The sequence below is a fragment of the Pleurodeles waltl genome, chromosome 2_2, assembly GCF_031143425.1.
Source record: "Pleurodeles waltl isolate 20211129_DDA chromosome 2_2, aPleWal1.hap1.20221129, whole genome shotgun sequence".
In the NCBI taxonomy this organism is placed as follows: domain Eukaryota; kingdom Metazoa; phylum Chordata; class Amphibia; order Caudata; family Salamandridae; genus Pleurodeles; species Pleurodeles waltl.
The window spans coordinates 1,189,097,234-1,189,114,965 of NC_090439.1; the positions used below are offsets into that span (position 1 = coordinate 1,189,097,234).

Consider the following 17,732-nt stretch of genomic DNA (forward strand, 5'->3'; position numbering starts at 1 on the left):
AGTGCACTTTGCACTCACTTTTCAGGGTCTTGGGGAGGGTTATTTTTCTAACTCTCACTATTTTCTAATAGTCCCAGCGACCCTCTACAAGGTCACATAGGTTTGGGGTCCATTCGTGGTTCGCATTCCACTTTTGGAGTATATGGTTTGTGTTGCCCCTATCCCTATGTTTCCCCATTGCATCCTATTGTAACTATACATTGTTTGCACTGTTTTCTAAGACTATACTGCATATTTTTGCTATTGTGTATATATATCTTGTGTATATTTCCTATCCTCTCACTGAGGGTACACTCTAAGATACTTTGGCATATTGTCATAAAAATAAAGTACCTTTATTTTTAGTATAACTGTGTATTGTGTTTTCTTATGATATTGTGCATATGACACTAAGTGGTACTGTGGTAGCTTCACACGTCTCCTAGTTCAGCCTAAGCTGCTCTGCTAAGCTACCATTATCTATCAGCCTAAGCTGCTAGACACCCTATACACTAATAAGGGATAACTGGGCCTGGTGCAAGGTGCAAGTACCCCTTGGTACTCACTACAAGCCAGTCCAGCCTCCTACATTGGTTGTGCAGTGGTGGGATAAGTGCTTGAGACTACTTACCACTCTTGTCATTGTACTTTTCATAAGAGAAAAATATACAAAACAAGGTCAGTATATATACACATAGCCAAAAAGTTTTGCATTTCCTCTTTTCACTCTTTTCTAAGTGCTGAAAAGTACTCCTAAACTTTCAAAAAGTTCTTAAAAGTTTTAAAAGTTTTTTTCTGTCTTTCCAAAAAGTTCTGAAAACTTTTTTCTCTCTATCACTTTAACTCTCTCTAAAAAATGTCTGGCACAGGCCAAAGTGTTGATCTGTCCAAACTTGCATATGACAACCTTAGCTGGAAAAGAGCAAGGAGTCTCTGTATAGAGAGAGGTTTGAGTGTAGGGAAGAATCCTGCCTTGGAACTGTTAATTAACATGCTTAGAGAACAGGATAAGGCCAGAGTTGGCCCATCTGTTGAAAAAGTACCTAATAGTTCCCAATCTGATTCAGGGACTCCCCCAGGAAAAGATTCAGGAAAGAAACTTCCTAGCCTGCCCATTACTAGACAATCTAGCATAGATGGTAATGATGATGAGCCACACCAAAGAAATAGTGTTGTCTCACATCATAGCAAAAGCATTTATTTTCACCATACTGGTAGTAATGTTTCTGTAAACCAAGCTGTTAAGTTGGCTTCTGTAAGGGACAGGTCTCCTTCTGTTCATTCCCATCATAGCTCTGTTTCTAGAAATGTCCCTCCCACCAACCCTGATGACAGAATGTTAGAGAGGGAACTCAATAAGTTGAGGGTGGAACAAACCAGACTGAAGCTTAAAAAGCAACAGCTGGATTTGGATAGACAGTCTTTTGAATTAGAGAAGGAAAGACAGAAGTTGGGTTTAGATACCCATGGTGGCAGCAGCAGTATTCCCCATAGTCATCCTGCAAAAGAGCATGATTCCAGGAATCTGCACAAGATAGTTCCCCCTTATAAGGAGGGGGATGACATTAACAAGTGGTTTGCTGCACTTGAGAGGGCCTGTGTTGTACAGGATGTCCCTCAAAGGCAGTGGGCTGCTATCCTATGGCTATCATTTAGTGGAAAAGGTAGGGATAGGCTCCTTACTGTGAAAGAAAATGATGCTAATAATTTCCAAGTTCTTAAGAATGCACTACTGGATGGTTATGGCTTAACCACTGAACAGTACAGGATAAAGTTCAGAGAGCCCAAAAAGGAGTCTTCACAAGACTGGGTTGATTTCATTGACCATTCAGTGAAGGCCTTGGAGGGGTGGTTACATGGCAGTAAAGTTACTGATTATGAAAGCCTGTATAACACAATCCTGAGAGAGCATATACTTAATAATTGTGTGTCTGATTTGTTGCACCAGTACCTGGTAGACTCTGATCTGACCTCTCCCCAAGAATTGGGAAAGAAGGCAGACAAATGGGTCAGAACAAGGGTGAACAGAAAAGTTCATACAGGGGGTGACAAAGATGGCAATAAGAAGAAAGATGATGAAAAATTTCAAGATAAGCATGGGGATAAGGGTAAAACCAAAGATCCCACTTCAAATCTTAAACACTCTTCAGAGGGTGGGGATAAAACTAATTCTTCCTCTTCTTCCCAACCTGCACACATTAAAAAGCCTTGGTGCTTTGTGTGTAAAAACAGAGGCCATAGGCCAGGGGATAAGTCCTGTCCAGGTAAACCCCCTGAGCCTACCACCACTAATACATCAAGCTCTAGTGCCCCTAGCAGTAGTGGTACTAGTGGTGGGACTGCTGGCAACAGTCAAGCAAAGGGTGTAGTTGGGTTCACTTATGGGTCCATAGTGGAAACTGATGTAATCAGTCCCAAGACAGTTTCTGTCACACCTAGTGGCATTGGCCTTGCCACACTGGCTGCTTGTCCCCTTACAATGGATAAGTACAGGCAGACAGTTTCAATAAATGGTGTTGAGGCCTTGGCCTACAGGGACACAGGTGCCAGTTTCACTTTGGTGACTGAAAACTTAGTGCACCCTGATCAACACATCATTGGACAACAGTATAAGATTATTGATGTCCATAACTCCACTAAGTTTCTTCCCTTAGCTATAATTCAGTTTAGTTGGGGTGGAGTTACTGGCCCTAAGCAGGTGGTGGTATCACCTAGCTTACCTGTAGACTGTCTCTTAGGTAATGACCTAGAGGCCTCAGGTTGGGCTGGTGTAGAGTTTTATGCCCATGCAGCCATGCTAGGCATCCCTGAGGAATTGTTCCCTCTCATTTCAAGTGAAATGAAAAAGCAAAGGAGAGAAGGCCTGAAAACTCAGGATCCCTCTCCATCAACAGGGAAAAAGGGTATCACTGTATCCCCTAACCACCCTACCATTCAGGATACTATTCCTGTGGTGGGAGAAACCTCTCCTGGGGTGGCACCTGTTCCAGGGGAATCATCAGCTGGCAAAGCTGGACTCCCTGAGGTGGAAGTACCTCTCTGTGGGATAACTAACATTGGTGAGAAAAAGAGCACCATTTTAGTTAACATGGAGCATCCCTCCAACCCTCCCAGAGAAACTTTAGTGCAGAAACCCTGCACTACCTCACAACACTTAGGACAGCATCCCTGCCCTAGTGTGGAGCTCATAGGACAGCATCCCTGCCCTGCTCCAACTCAAGAGAAACAGCATCCCTGTTCTCTCTTCCAGCCAGATGGACAAAGTTTTTGCCCAGCTATGGCTTTTCTGAGACAGCATCCCTGTCTGGCATTTCCATCATTACAAATAGGTTCAGTGGATAATTCCCACTGCTCTAAACTAAAACTTACTGATAGAAACTCTGAAAATACATCTTCACATTGTTGGTTAGCTAAAAAACTTCAAACAGGGTGGTTTACATCCCCACAGGGAAGTAACCATATAGTGGATGATAAAGGGAGTAACCAGTCTATTGCAGAGCTACTCTCTACTTATCACCACTTAGACAATAAAGTCTCAACTGGCCAAGGTTAGCCTTATTGTCCTTCGTTTGGGGGGGGGGTTGTGTGAGAAGGTAGCCTCTTTCTAGCCTTGTTACCCCCACTTTTGGCCTGTTTGTGAGTGTATGTCAGACTGTTTGTCACTGTTTTCACTGTCTCACTGGGATCCTGATAGCCAGGCCTCAGTGCTCATAGTGAAAACACTATATTTTCAGTATGGTTGTTATGTGTCACTGGGATCCTGCTGGTCAGGACCCCAGTGCTCATAGGTTTGTGGCCTATATGTATGTGTCACTGGGACCCTGTCACACAGGGCCCCAGTGCTCATAGGTGTGCATGTATATGTTCCCTGTGTGGTGCCTAACTGTCTCACTGAGGCTCTGCTAACCAGAACCTCAGTGGTTATGCTCTCTCATTACTTTCAAATTGTCACTAACAGGCTAGTGACCAATGTTACCAATTTACATTGGCTTACTGGAACACCCTTATAATTCCCTAGTATATGGTACTGAGGTACCCAGGGTATTGGGGTTCCAGGAGATCCCTATGGGCTGCAGCATTTCTTTTGCCACCCATAGGGAGCTCTGACAATTCTTACACAGGCCTGCCACTGCAGCCTGAGTGAAATAACGTCCACGTTATTTCACAGCCATTTTACACTGCACTTAAGTAACTTATAAGTCACCTATATGTCTAACCTTTACCTGGTAAAGGTTAGGTGCAAAGTTACTTAGTGTGAGGGCACCCTGGCACTAGCCAAGGTGCCCCCACATTGTTCAGAGCCAATTCCCTGAACTTTGTGAGTGCGGGGACACCATTACACGCGTGCACTACATATAGGTCACTACCTATATGTAGCTTCACCATGGTAACTCCGAATATGGCCATGTAACATGTCTATGATCATGGAATTGCCCCCTCTATACCATCCTGGCATAGTTGGCACAATCCCATGATCCCAGTGGTCTGTAGCACAGACCCTGGTACTGCCAAACTGCCCTTCCTGGGGTTTCACTGCAGCTGCTGCTGCTGCCAACCCCTCAGACAGGCAGCTGCCCTCCCGGGGTCCAGCCAGGCCTGGCCCAGGATGGCAGAACAAAGAACTTCCTCTGAGAGAGGGTGTGACACCCTCTCCCTTTGGAAAATGGTGTGAAGGCAGGGGAGGAGTAGCCTCCCCCAGCCTCTGGAAATGCTTTGTTGGGCACAGATGTGCCCAATTCTGCATAAGCCAGTCTACACCGGTTCAGGGACCCCTTAGCCCCTGCTCTGGCGCGAAACTGGACAAAGGAAAGGGGAGTGACCACTCCCCTGACCTGCACCTCCCCTGGGAGGTGTCCAGAGCTCCTCCAGTGTGCTCCAGACCTCTGCCATCTTGGAAACAGAGGTGCTGCTGGCACACTGGACTGCTCTGAGTGGCCAGTGCCACCAGGTGACGTCAGAGACTCCTGCTGATAGGCTCCTTCAGGTGTTAGTAGCCTTTCCTCTCTCCTAGGTAGCCAAACCCTCTTTTCTGGCTATTTAGGGTCTCTGTCTCTGGGGAAACTTTAGATAACGAATGCATGAGCTCAGCCGAGTTCCTCTGCATCTCTCTCTTCACCTTCTGATAAGGAATCGACCGCTGACCGCGCTGGAAGCCTGCAAACCTGCAACATAGTAGCAAAGACGACTACTGCAACTCTGTAACGCTGATCCTGCCGCCTTCTCGACTGTTTTCCTGCTTGTGCATGCTGTGGGGGTAGCCTGCCTCCTCTCTGCACCAGAAGCTCCGAAGAAATCTCCCGTGGGTCGACTGAATCTTCCCCCTGCAACCGCAGGCACCAAAAAGCTGCATTACCGGTCCCTTGGGTCTCCTCTCAGAACGACGAGCGAGGTCCCTCGAATCCAGCGACTCTGTCCAAGTGACCCCCACAGTCCAGTGACTCTTCAGCCCAAGTTTGGTGGAGGTAAGTCCTTGCCTCACCTCGCTGGGCTGCATTGCTGGGAACCGCGACTTTGCAGCTACTCCGGCCCCTGTGCACTTCCGGCGGAAATCCTTGGGTCCACGGCACTCTAACCTGCATTGCACGACTTTCTAAGTTGGTCTTTGGCGACGTGGGACTCCTTTGTGCAACTTCGGCGAGCACCGTTTCACGCATCCTCGTAGTGCCTGTTTCTGGCACTTCTCCGGGTGCTACCTGCTTCAGTGAGGGCTCTTTGTCTTGCTCGACGTCCCCTCTCTCTTCAGGTCCAATTTGCGACCTCCTGGTCCCTCCTGGGCCCCAGCAGCGTCCAAAAACGCCAAACGCACGAATTGCGCCTAGCAAGGCTTGTTGGCGTCCTTTCGGCGGGAAAACACTTCTGCACGACTCTCCAAGGCGAGAGGGATCCGTCCACCAAAGGGGAAGTCTCTAGCCCTTTTCGTTCCTGCAGAAACCTCAGCTTCTTCTGTCCAGTCGAAGCTTCTTTGCACCCGCAGCTGGCATTTCCTGGGCATCTGCCCATCTCTGACTTGCTTGTGACTTTTGAACTTGGTCCCCTTGTTCCACAGGCACCCTAGATTGGAAATCCACAGTTGTTGCATTGCTGGTTTGTGTCTTTCCTGCATTATTCCTCTAACACGACTATTTTGTCCTTAGGGGAACTTTAGTGCACTTTGCACTCACTTTTCAGGGTCTTGGGGAGGGTTATTTTTCTAACTCTCACTATTTTCTAATAGTCCCAGCGACCCTCTACAAGGTCACATAGGTTTGGGGTCCATTTGTGGTTCGCATTCCACTTTTGGAGTATATGGTTTGTGTTGCCCCTATCCCTATGTTTCCCCATTGCATCCTATTGTAACTATACATTGTTTGCACTGTTTTCTAAGACTATACTGCATATTTTTGCTATTGTGTATATATATCTTGTGTATATTTCCTATCCTCTCACTGAGGGTACACTCTAAGATACTTTGGCATATTGTCATAAAAATAAAGTACCTTTATTTTTAGTATAACTGTGTATTGTGTTTTCTTATGATATTGTGCATATGACACTAAGTGGTACTGTGGTAGCTTCACACGTCTCCTAGTTCAGCCTAAGCTGCTCTGCTAAGCTACCATTATCTATCAGCCTAAGCTGCTAGACACCCTATACACTAATAAGGGATAACTGGGCCTGGTGCAAGGTGCAAGTACCCCTTGGTACTCACTACAAGCCAGTCCAGCCTCCTACACCTTGGACCCGAAAACTGCCCTAGGCAACAGGTTTATCCTGGTTTTGGTGTACCATGCCACCCGCTATCCAGAGGTAATCCCTCTAAGGACAGTGACTTCACCGGTAGTGACCAGAGTTCTGATGGGGATATTTACCCGTGTGGGGTTCCCAAAGGAGGTTGTGTCTGACAGAGGCACAAACTTCATGTCAGTGTGGAGTAACCTAACAGTTTATCATCCCTTACCATCCTCAAACCAATGGGCTTGTTGAGAGATTCAAAAAGACCCTAAAAGGCATGATTACTGGCCTACCTGAGGCCATGTGGCGTAAGTGGGGCGTCCTCTTGTTATGCCTTCTCTTTGCTTATAGGGAAGTGCCCCAGAAAGGGGTGGGGTTCAGCCCCTTTGATCTCATCTATGGTCACCCTGTCAGGGGACCACTAAGCATAATCAAGGAGGGTTGGGAGAAATCTCCCAAGAAACTTCCCCAGGATGTGGTCAGTCACATGCTTGCCCTTCACAACCAGACACAGCATTTCTGGAAACAGGCCAAGAGCAACCTTGAGACCAGTCCAGAGTTGATGAAGGAGTGGTATGACCAGAAGGCCACTCTGGAGAATTCTCACCTGGTGACAAAGTATGGGTGATGGAGCCAGTAGAGCCTAGAGCTCTCCAGGACCGCTGGACTGGCCCATTCGAAGTGAAGGAGCGAAAGGAGAAGGCCACTTACCTAGTGGACCTCAAGTCCCCTAGAAACCCCCTAAGGGTTCTCCACCATAACAGGCTGAAGCCTCATTTTGAGAGGTCTGACATCAGTCTGCTCCTTGTGACATATGAGGGCATGAAAGAGGAGAGTGAGCCTCTCCCCGACCTCCTCTCTGCCAAAGAAAGTGATGGGTCAGTGGAGGGTGTTGATCTCTCTGACTCCCTGACTCCAGAACAGAGAGGAGACTGCTATGAGTTATTGGAGTAGTTCTATTCCCTGTTTTGCCTCACTCCTGGACTCACCCACTTGTGTGTCCATGATATTGACACGGAGACAGTCCCCCTGTAAAGAACAACATTTACAGGTTGTCAGACAAGGTGAAGGCCAGCATCAAGGAGGAAGTCGCCAAGATGCTGGCCCTAGGGATTATTGAGAAGCCAGTAGTCCCTGGGCTAGCCCTGTGGTGCTGGTACCAAAGGCTGCTGCACCCGGTGCCAAGCCAGAACTCCGGTTCTACGTGGACTACCGGGGTCTCAACTCAGTCACACGGACTGACGCTCACCCCATCCCTGAGCTGATGAGCTCGTAGACAGACTAGGCGCTGCCAAATTCCTCAGTACTTTTGATGTCACATCAGGGTACTGGCAGATCGCCTTGACTGAGGCGGCTAAAGAGAGATTTGTATTTTCCACGCCTGAGGGCCGGTACCAATTCCTGGTGATGCCCTTTGGGTTGAGAAATGCCCCCGCTACCTACGAACTGTTGGTTAACGGGGTCCTAGCTGGCAAGGAGGCCTTCTGCGCAGCCTACCTAGACGACATTGACATCTATAATTCCAGCTGGGAAGAACACCTGCTCCACCTCAAGGAGGTGCTTCAGGCCCTGCAACAGGCAGGCCTGACCATGAAGGCCAGTAAGTACCAGATTGGGCAGGTTTCCGCTGTGTACTTGGGACACCTAGTAGGTGGTGGCAAGGTGCAACCCCTCCAGGCCAAGATTGAAACTGTCAAGGCCTGGCAATCACCTAGAACCCAAACTGAGGTGAGGGCCTTCTTAGGCCTCACTGGTTATTACCAGAGGTTTGTCAAGGGCTATGGAACCATTGTGCCAACCTTGACAGAACTGACATCCAAGAAACAACCTAGGTTGATGAATTGGACAGAGGCTTGTCAGAAAGCCTTTGACTCCCTGAAGGAAGCCATGTGCACGGCCCGTGCTCAAGGCACCTGACTACTCCAAAGAATTTAATGTGCAGACAGACGCTTCAGAGCATGGCATATGGGCAGTTCTAGCACAGCTAAATGAGAAGGGTCTAGATCAACCAGTAGTCCTTTTTAGCAGAAGACTATTACCATGGGAACAGAGGTGGAGTGCTATTGAGAGAGAAGCATTTGCTGTAGTCTGGGCACTGAAGAAGCTGAAACCATACCTGTTTGGGACTCACTTCCGGGTTCAGACATACCACAGGCCCTTCAGATGGGTCATACAGATGAGGGGCGACAATCCTAAACTCTTGAGGTGGTCCATTTCCCTACAGGGGATGGACTTTACAGTGGAGTATCGCCTGGGGATTGACCATGCCAACGCTGATGGTTTCTCCAGATAATTCCCCATTAGCGATGAGAGCTCCCAGGACATTGGGTAGCTCTCCCCACTTTCAGCTGGGGGGACACATGTTAGACCTGACAGCCTTAGAGTGGTCACCCCTAACTTTTTCCCTGCCTCCCTCCACTTTTCGGACACTGTTTTTGCTGGTTTTAGGACTCTGTACACTTTACCACTGCTAACCAGTGCTAAAGTGCATATGCTTTCTCCCTTAAAACAAAACATGTTGACATTGGTTTATACCCAATTGGCTTATTTAATCTACTTGTAAGTCCCCAGTAAAGCACACCACATGTGCCCATGGCCTATAGATTAAATGCTACTTTTGGGCCTGCAGCACTGATTGTGCCGCCCACCTAGCTAGCCTCTTAACCATGCCCCAGACCTACCATTGCAAGGCCTGTGTGTGCAGTTTCACTGTCACTTCGACTTGGCATTTAAAGGTACTTCCCAAACCTTAAACTCCCCTTTTTCTACATATAAGCCACCCCTAAGGTAGGCCCTAGATAACCCATAGGGCAGGGTGCTATGTAGATAAAAGGCAGGACATGTACCTTTGCAGTTTCTATGTCCTGGTAGTGTAAAAGTCCTACATTTGTTTTTACACTGCTGTGAGGCCTGTTCCTTTCATAGGCTAACATTAGGGCTACCCTCATATAGTGTTGAGTGGTAGATCCTGATCTGAAAGAAGTAACAAGGTCATATTTAGTATGGCTAGAATGGTAATACAAAGTCCTGCTGACTGGTGAAGTTGGATTTAATATTACTATTTTAGAAATGCCACTTTTAGAAAGTGAGCATTTCTCTACACCTAAATCCTTCTGTGCCTTACAATCCACGTCTGGCTTGGTTAGTTGACAGCTCCCTTGTGTATTCTACTCAGACAAACCCCAAACACAGGATGCTCAGTCACACTTGCACACATCTGCATATTGAATGGGCCTTCCTGGGCTGGGAGGGTGGAGGGCCTGACACTTACATGTCAAAGGACACAAGCCTTCCCTCACACAAAGGACTGCCACACCCCCTACTGGGACCCTGGCAGACAGGATGGAACTGAAAGGGGACCTTGTGCACTTCTAAGCCACTCTTTGAAGTCTCCCCAATTCAAAGGCACATTTGGGTATTTAAGCAGGGTCTCTGACCCTAGCAACTCAGACACCTCTGGACAAGATACCACTGGAGAAGAATCCCTGAATCAGAAATTGCAGGTTGCCAAGAGGAACTGCCTGGCTGCCCAAAGGACTCACCTGACTGCTTTTCTGCAAAGGACTGCTGCCCTGCTGTTGCCCTGCTGTCTTGCTGTCCTCTGGCTCTGCTGAGAAGTGCTCTCCAAGGGCTTGGATAGAGCTTGCCTCCTGTTCCTTGAAGTCTCAGTACCAAAAAGACTTCATCCTGCAAAAGAACTCCTTGTGTGGTGAAAAATCGATGCACAGCCTGCAAGAAACGACGCACAGCCTGCATTGCGGTAAACAATTCACGGCATGCCGAACCGGAACGATGCAGCCCGGTTCCCCGAGAAGAGATTGATACAGCGCCAGCATTGTGACCGTAAAATCGACGCAGAGCCCATTGGATCAACGCACAGCCGAGGCGGAACAATGAAGTCCGACTTCTAGAGAAGAAGAATCGATGCAGCACCTGCCGCGCAATAGATTTTTCCATGCAACGCCCACCGGATCGACACAGCGCATGTGACTTCGCCCTACACGCCCAGGATTTCAAAGCATCATCCCCGGGGCGTCCAAAAATCCCGCAACCCGAAGAGGGTCCATGTCCGCGTGCCAAAAATCGGCGTAAAGCCTTCCCTGCGTGAAAAATAACGATGCATCGTCTGTGTGCGCCCAGAGAAATCGACGCACAGCTCTCTATTTTCCACGCATCTCCTCTGCTGCGGTCCTTCACGGAGATTTTGAAAGCAAACCAGATACTTTGTGCTTGCATGAGACACTTGTTGCTTTTTAAAGACTAAAGATACTTTATATCATTTCCACAGTGATATTTTGACATATACTTATAGAACCTTGATCGTTTTGACCTGCATTTAACCAGATAAATATTATATATTTTTCTAAACACTGTGTGGTGATATACTGTGTTATTGTATGAGTTATTGCACAAATACTTTACACATTGCCTTCTAAGTTAAGCCTGACTGCTCAGTGCCAAGCTACCAGAGGGTGGGCACAGGATAATTTGGACTGTGTGTGACTTACCCTGACTACAGTGAGGGTCCTTGCTTTGACAGGGGGTAACCTGACTGCCAACCAAAGACTCCATTTCTAACAGTTGTACTTTCATATTTTGCACCAGCAATGATGGTCAGGCTACAAAAAATGCCGAAAAAGCAGCCTTTGGTCATATGAACAAAAATGACAACATGTAACCTTGGACCAGAGTACTCAAGGTGAACGTATTATGCTGCTTACAACGCAGTTCCTTTTTTTCCTTTTTTCTATTGCATTTTGAAAAATGTGTTATTATGTGAGTCCATTAATAATACCACTCCATTACCACACAGTAGTGCATGCGTACAGGTAGAGAAATGAGGTGGAGCAATAAATGAGCATCTTAACAGTGAGCATGAGAAACATATTACTATATCGCTGTTGTATCCTCACAGTCGTTCCAGGAAAGCTAGAAGCTAGCAACAATGTCTGGAACATACAAGGGAGTGCAGAATTATTAGGCAAGTAGTATTTTTGAGGATTAATTTTATTATTGAACAACAACCATGTTCTCAATGAACCCAAAAAACTCATTAATATCAAAGCTGAATATTTTTGGAAGTAGTTTGTAGTTTGTTTTTAGTTTTAGCTATGTTAGGGGGATATCTGTGTGTGCAGGTGACTATTACTGTGCATAATTATTAGGCAACTTAACAAAAAAAAATATATACCCATTTCAATTATTTATTATTACCAGTGAAACCAATATAACATCTCAACATTCACAAATATACATTTCTGACATTCAAAAACAAAACAAAAACAAATCAGTGACCAATATAGCCACCTTTCTTTGCAAGGACACTCAAAAGCCTGCCATCCATGGATTCTGTCAGTGTTTTGATCTGTTCACCATCAACATTACGTGCAGCAGCAACCACAGCCTCCCAGACACTGTTCAGAGAGGTGTACTGTTTTCCCTCCTTGTAAATCTCACATTTGATGATGGACCACAGGTTCTCAATGGGGTTCAGATCAGGTGAACAAGGAGGCCATGTCATTAGATTTCCTTCTTTTATACCCTTTCTTTCCAGCCACGCTGTGGAGTACTTGGACGCGTGTGATGGAGCATTGTCCTGCATGAAAATCATGTTTTTCTTGAAGGATGCAGACTTCTTCCTGTACCACTGCTTGAAGAAGGTGTCTTCCAGGAACTGGCAGTAGGACTGGGAGTTGAGCTCGACTCCATCCTCAACCCGAAAAGGCCCCACAAGCTCATCTTTGATGATACCAGCCCAAACCAGTACTCCACCTCCACCTTGCTGGCGTCTGAGTCGGACTGGAGCTCTCTGCCCTTTACTAATCCAGCCACGGGCCCATCCATCTGGCCCATCAAGACTCATTCTCATTTCATCAGTCCATAAAACCTTAGAAAAATCAGTCTTGAGATATTTCTTGGCCCAGTCTTGACGTTTCAGCTTGTGTGTCTTGTTCAGTGGTGGTCGTCTTTCAGCCTTTCTTACCTTGGCCATGTCTCTGAGTATTGCACACCTTGTGCTTTTGGGCACTCCAGTGATGTTGCAGCTCTGAAATATGGCCAAACTGGTGGCAAGTGGCATTGTGGCAGCTGCACGCTTGACTTTTCTCAGTTCATGGGCAGTTATTTTGCGCCTTGGTTTTTCCACACGCTTCTTGCGACCCTGTTGACTATTTTGAATGAAACGCTTGATTGTTCGATGATCACGCTTCAGAAGCTTTGCAATTTTAAGAGTGCTGCATCCCTCTGCAAGATATCTCACTATTTTTGACTTTTCTGAGCCTGTCAAGTCCTTCTTTTGACCCATTTTGCCAAAGGAAAGGAAGTTGCCTAATAATTATGCACACCTGATATAGGGTGTTGATGTCATTAGACCACACCCCTTCTCATTACAGAGATGCACATCACCTAATATGCTTAATTGGTAGTAGGCTTTCGAGCCTAAACAGCTTGGAGTAAGACAACATGCATAAAGAGGATGATGTGGTCAAAATACTCATTCGCCTAATAATTCTGCACTCCCTGTATGTCTAGGACTCTTCGGACCAATCAGTATCTGGAAACTACATAACTCTCTGGTTATCAGAGGAGAAGGTCCATTGCCTGGGATCTCATAGCCGAAGAAAGGGAGCTTCTGTTCAGTGCCTCAAGTTTTGTGAGTTTCGCTGTTGTAACCGGTAGAGCCCGTTGATGATAAAGGGTCCCTATAATATGGATCAAGACACGTGAGAGGAGGTCAATGAGTTGATAAGGAGCAAAAAAGAAAGGACAGACAGGTAGATTGCAGATAATGGAGCTATCTGTGGCCAAATATTGGCGAAGACGTGGGTTGTCATTTAGTTTATAAATCACCAGATCGTGGAAGGGTGTTTCTGTCAGTGCCTGTTGTATTTCAAATATCTGATCTCTAATAATGTAAGTGAGAACACATTATAGCCCACTGCTGAGGGCTATACCAGATATTAAAGGCCCCGAATCCGAGTTGTAGGCCCGAACCGGGAGAGGGCATTTAACAACTGACAGAAGCAGAAGGGCTATAAAGCTATTGAAATATTCATCCACTCAGAGTGGAAAGGTCTACATTTTTAAAGGGAAAACAAGAAGACAAACATCTGAATGTTGGAACTCAGGGCTTAAAACAACCATTATAAGCCTGGAGCCACTCCACTGCCTTCAATGGAGCTCTCAACATTCCAATGTGCTAGCAGTCTTTCATTATATTGTTTCATACACTTTCAGTCCTTAGGTGAAATCTATAGCGCCTTGAGAACCGCACGGGTGAGTAGCGCGCTTTATAAATATTTATGATTTGATTCACTATTTAGTCTTCACAGATTGGTAAGAGTGAATGAACTGATAGAGTCAAATTGGACCACCATGATATATTGAGTTACAGTTGAGATTAGTTTTGTAATTGTAATTACCAGTAAGTTGTGATTGCTTTATATCATGACTGTAGCACATACATGAATTTTGAGTACTGAAATCTAAGTGGTGGATCCTGGGAAATAGTCTCATTTGATTAGTGTATACTAAGCTTCGGCTGTGCCACAGCTCCGATATTGATTTATTTAAGAGATAATACTAATTTATCTTCTTTATTAATCTTTTCATATCAAGTGAGAATATATTGTATGCAATTATTGCAAACAACCATTAGACATTTATCACAAGATAAGCATATTGTATGAGCATATATTAAATTCACACGGATTTATGTTTTGTGAAATATAATTTAAGCAATGGAATACATTTTTAAATATTGAAACTGCATTCTGGACAGAATAGGCGCCTCTAACAATTATTTTTTATATATTCCATTAATGTTGAATGAGAGTAACCATCACCTTAGACAGCACTTAGTGCAGGATATGATCTCAAATTACAATTTTTCTGTAGTATAACTAATTTAAACATTAATTCTTAATCATGTAAATTATCGAATTAATGTAATATTAAATTTTTTATTGATCTTTTAATTTGCTGAATAGTATACTAATTGTTATTAAATGTGTACTCATGTATTAATTGTTTTATTTAATAATTACATTAATTTATAGCATTTTTAATTATTGTTCTTGTTTGTTAGTGGATTGTTTTGGGTAGTAGGGTGAGGTGTGAATTTATTTTAAATATTTTAATTCATTTTTATATTTATTAAATTACATTTGTAATATTGCATTTTTTGTTTTTCCATCACATTTAATTATATATATATTTCTATAATGAATATATTTTTATTTAAATGTATTGAAATAGCTTTAATTTGTTAGTTATTTAAATGTTTTTTTTAATGGCATGGTATGTCAAACCCTGCCAAAATCCAGCATTGTCAATCAATCAGATAATTTCTTAAGCGCACTACTCACCCGGTATGGTTTCAAGGCGCTGGGGATGGGGGGTGAGGGGGGCAGGCGGTTACTGCTCGAAAAGCCATGTTTTTAGGTGCTTTCTGAAGGTTGGTGGGGAGGGAGTTCCAGGTCTTGGCGGCGAGGTGGGAGAAGGATCTGCCCTCGGAGGTGGTGCGTTGGATGCGGGGACTGTAGCGAGGGCGAGGTCGGCGGAGCAGAGTCGCCAAGTTGGTACGTGGAAGTTGACTCGTTCATTGAGGTAGGGCGGTCCAGTGTCGTGGAGGGCTTTATGAGCATGGACAAGGATTTTGAAAATTATCCTTTTGTTGATGGGCAGCCAGTGTAGGGATCTGAGGTGCGTGGATATGTGTTCATGGTGAGGGAGGTCGAGGATGAGACGTGCGGCTGCGTTCTGGATTCGCTGGAGTTTTCTTTGAAGCTTGGATGTGGTTCCTGCGTAGAGGGTGTTGCCATAGTCCAGTCTGCTGCTTATGAGGGCGTAGGTGACTGTTTTTCTTGTTTCTAAAGGGATCTATTTGAAAGGTTTGCGTAGCATGCAAAGGGTGTTGAAGCAGGAGGATGATATGGCGTTGAGTTGCTGGGTCATGGAAAGAGACGAGTCCAGAATGATGCCAAGGTTGCATGCGTGGGTGGTGGGTGTTGGGGGGTGGTCCGAGGTTGGTGGGCCACCAGGAGTCGTTCCATGCTGTCTTGTTGGGGCCGAAGATGATGATCTCTGTTTTGTCTGAGTTCAATTTGAGGTGGCTTGTTCAGTTAGCAATGGCGAGCAGTCCGGCGTGCAGGTTATTCTTGGCGGTGGCTGGGTTTCTAGTGAGGGAGATGATGAGCTGGGTGTTGTCAGCGTATGAAATGATGTTGATGCCGTGGGGGCGGAGGATGTTGGCGAGAGGAGTCATGTAGATGTTGAAGAGGGTGGGGCTGAGGGAGGATCCTTGGGGGACCCCACAGATGATCTTGGTGGCTGTAGACCGGAAAGGAGGGAGGCAAACTTTTTGGGTTCTTTCGGAGAGGAAGGAGGTGAGCCAGTCCAGGGCTTTGTGGTGAATTCCGGCATCGAAAAGGTGTGCGCGGAGGGTTTGGTGGCATACAGTGTCAAAAGCTGCAGAGAGGTCTAGGAGGATGAGGGCGACGGTCTCGCCCTTGTCCACTCTGGTCCTGATGTCGTCTGTGCAGGCGATGAGGGCGGTCTCAGTGCTGTGGTTCTTGCAGAATCCAGACTGGGAGACGTTGAGTATGTTGTTCCTACTGTTGCTTAAATTGGAGTGGGAAAAGCAAATCGACACCCTCCAGAATCTAACACTTTCCCTGTTTTTGCCTGTGCTGAATTGGGAATATGAATTCTAACCTTTCCAAAGTCAAAACCTCCCCTACTGTTGTTCAGGATGGAGTGAAATAGTAACTGAACCCACTCTAAAGTCAAACATGTTCCCTGCTGTTGCTTCAATTGGAAGAGTCCAGAAGTGGCCAGTAAGGTGAAAAAGTCTGTTCTCACCAACGGCATCAAGCCCTCATCCCTTGTATCCCGGGGTTTCCAATGCAGTAAACCTGCTGCACCCTCTTCTTAGAAGGGAGGCTTTGGGAAGTCACCTCTCAATCAACGATGACGCCTTCCCCACCTAAACCACAGCAGATTTCCAAGTCATTACTATATGGAACTGTCCCATAAAAGAGCTAAACATGAATTAGTATGTAAATGAACTCATCACACAAACAGACTGCTCTTTCTTTAGCAATAATTAACAGTGTTTTGTGGTGACATTTATGGGCACAGTATGGGGCATATATCCAAGCCCTTTGTGCCTCCTTGTGCCGCCCTAGCATCATTTATTTTAAGCTAAGAAGGCGTTAAGGAGGCCCCCACCATGCGTCATATTTACTAAGTGGCACAATGCATGCATTGCGTCACTTTGTAACTCCTTGCGCCACATTATACCTGCACCAGGTATAATGTATGAAGGGGGGGCATTCCCACGCAAGGAGGCCCAAACAAATGGTGCCATTTTTTCTGTCATTTCTAATACCTGCTCAGGGCAGAGGTTAAAGTGATGCTGCCGTTATACCCTAGGAGAGCACCCTGACCTTTGCTGGACTAACAAACAACAATTTTGACGCTAGTCCAGCAAAGCGCCATAATAGCGTAAAACAATTTGACACTATTGTCCTAATGTCTCCTATGCTGTACTGTATAGTAAATACAGTACTACCATGGTGACGTTAGGGGGCGCAAGGCAACGCAAGAAAAGTGGCGCATCAGAGCTGATGCACCACGTTCTTGTAAATATGTATTTAATACATAGTATTGTCCATTACCAATGCCCACACTTTCATTAGATATACATTTCAATTTGCAAAAGAAATGAGTTCTCTTAAAGAAACACCTGAAAAAGAAACCTGTAAATTGTAAAGAACACTGTGCTATAAAGTCTGCACAGTTCTGGGATGAACTAACACATTTTCTGGCTACACATCCCATTGGAGTTTGGGGGAGTGGTGCATTTTGTAATATATTGGGCAGTAACATTGATACAAACATTTTGGGATTTCGGTACATTTTAACAAGGATCCTTGGGGCACTACAGCTATGAACCTTTTAGACAGGTGGCCTTTGGTATGAGTGCCCCAGATATTTCTGACCATAGAGTAAACCCTGTACATGCAGGCAACAGAAACACA

The 17,732-nt window shown here is 45.6% G+C and overlaps 1 protein-coding gene across 1 annotated transcript in view; it reads left to right on the forward strand.

Annotated features, from left to right (window-relative positions):
- Nucleotides 1–8,097: 8,097 nt before the first annotated feature.
- LOC138279265 (vomeronasal type-2 receptor 26-like) overlaps nt 8,098–17,732 on the forward strand; it is a 129,519-nt gene continuing 119,884 nt past the window's right edge. Inside the window, exon 1 of the mRNA XM_069219392.1 lies at nt 8,098–8,418. Coding sequence (XP_069075493.1) covers nt 8,098–8,418 — 321 coding nt within the window. The remainder of the gene's footprint in view (nt 8,419–17,732) is intronic.